This window comes from Nanorana parkeri, unplaced genomic scaffold (genome assembly GCF_000935625.1).
Source record: "Nanorana parkeri isolate BGI_ZX_2015 unplaced genomic scaffold, ASM93562v1 scaffold5, whole genome shotgun sequence".
NCBI classification, from domain to species: Eukaryota; Metazoa; Chordata; class Amphibia; order Anura; family Dicroglossidae; genus Nanorana; species Nanorana parkeri.
The window spans coordinates 55114-57223 of NW_017306273.1; the positions used below are offsets into that span (position 1 = coordinate 55114).

The 2110-nt window shown below is 43.4% G+C and overlaps 1 protein-coding gene across 1 annotated transcript in view; it reads right to left on the minus strand.

Annotated features, from left to right (window-relative positions):
- The window catches only part of NPHP4 (nephrocystin 4), a 203176-nt gene that overhangs the window by 41863 nt on the left and 159203 nt on the right, over positions 1-2110 (minus strand). The window contains exon 19 of the mRNA XM_018576510.1: positions 724-852. Within this exon, the coding sequence (XP_018432012.1) occupies positions 724-852 (129 nt within the window). The remainder of the gene's footprint in view (positions 1-723; positions 853-2110) is intronic.

Genomic DNA, 2110 nt, shown 5'->3' on the forward strand with positions numbered 1-2110 from the left:
TAGTCACCTCCAGAAGAGAGGGCTATGACATGCAAGGAGGGAGGGGGCTGTACTAAGGAGTTGACTATTCTACTTTTCAAAGACACATTGCAAGTAAATTAAAAATTATTTATAGAGAGGACAAACGCTGCACGTAAGCTTTTAAATCGGCTAGAACTATGAGGTGAGTGAAAAGCACTCACCTCATAGTTCTCCTTTAAGCTCTAAATCCACACTTTAAAGTAGAACTCTGGGCAAATAAAATCTTACCCCTTGCAGTGATGCTAACACCCCCCAAACTGCAAATGTTAAGCGCTCGTTTTGCCAAGGGAGATAAAATAAAAAAGTTCTACTCACCAGAATCACAATCCTGGCTTGCTCTTACACCGCTCCCTCCAGCACACTGTATAGGATGTGGTAGCCCCACTGCAAGGGTTAAGATTTGATTTGCCCAGAGTTCTGGTTTACATAAAAAGGAGTGAATTGTTTTACCTGAAAATGCATTTTTAATTCTGCTTAGCCAGTCCTGAGATTCATTTACCCCAGTTAGAGAGCTCAGCCAGGTCCCCTGACCCCACTTCTGTCCACTGCAGTTAAACCTAAATGGCTTGGTCAAGGTTCCACCTCAGTCTGTGACTAAATAATGAAGTGGCAGCAGCACATTGCCCTCTCTCCACCTACCAGCACACTCTCTTGGGTCTATTTAAAATAGAGATTGGATTTTCAATTTCTCTAAATACTTACTGGCCAAGGTTCGGCTTGAAAAGAAGCTGCCTCCACGAAAGCTACTCCTTCCGTCATGAGCGGTGATGATGCGAGACCTTGATGCGGGAAGAGATTCGGATCTCTTTAATTTCTGGTCCAAAAGATGACCTGTAATATAAAAACATTACCTTGCATAAGTCTCACAGTGAATGGAAAATAGATCTCTTTAAATGTATTTGCACAAAAATAGATTGACGTACATTTAAAACCACTTAATATATTTCCTGCACGGCATTATATAGTAGGTTCGGTTGTTAATCAAACATAGTCGTGTATCCTACTATTCCATTATTGTGCAAACACAATTACAGGGATCTATTTTTCATTCATTGCAGATTATTTAGTTCATATTGCTGGACAGACGTACAGTATCTCTACCAAGTTCCTTGTTTGTCTCCGTATTCATTATAGGGAAAGAGATACTGTATATCCACCAAGAGATGTGTTTGTCTTTAATATTTCTTTATAGCAAACCTATTACAAATGTTGGTAATGGAAACTAAGCTGGTCAAAGGATGATAATGGATAGACCCTGCTGAGAAAAGCGCCAATGGGATCTCTGGCTTAGGTCATCTTAGGCCTCAATCACATAGGTAATGACATACACGCCATTATTTACATTTGAATGTATTTATAGGAGACTTCAAAATGCATATTAATGCATGCAATGCATTAACAAGCCCCCTGTGTGATAGCCAATTTACAGTGACAGGCCCTCTTTATGGAGACATCAGGGGTCTTTAAGACCCCTAATGTCACCTAGGGACCCCCAGAGAAGGTGATGAAGCAGAGACCTGCTTCACCAGCTTCTCTCCGCCTTCTATAGCCGGGAATGACAGCTGAATGCGTAAGTGATGTAATATACATCACTTCCTGCGTTCAGAGACCGGAAAGAAGATCAGAGGGAGAACGTGTACTGATCTCCCTCTGATCTCCAGTGACAGAGCCACCGTGCCGATCCCGGCCCGCACCTGGCACGGCGGAGCTCAGGATAAGCACCGCCAGCGGGGAGCACACTCGCAAGCATAATACAAACGATTGGCCGTCTTGAACGCTTGTATGTAAACAGCCATTGCTGGCTCTTTACATTTCAAACACGTCAACTGTGGGGTGGGAAAGGACATTAAAAACACCCACCCGCATTCAAGAATCCGCTGCCCGGCCGACTAATTACAACCACCGGACAGCAGGTGGTTAAAGTGCAACTGAAGCCAGAACTTTTTTTTTTTTTTTAGATAGGGTGGAGAGGGGTTAGGACATGGGTCAGATTTGTATTGCTGTCTGTGTCCCCTTTAGGGAGATTCGCTCTCTCTATTTGTCCTAGTCAGTGGCGGAGCTAAGGAACAAAGGGCTCTGGTGCAAGATT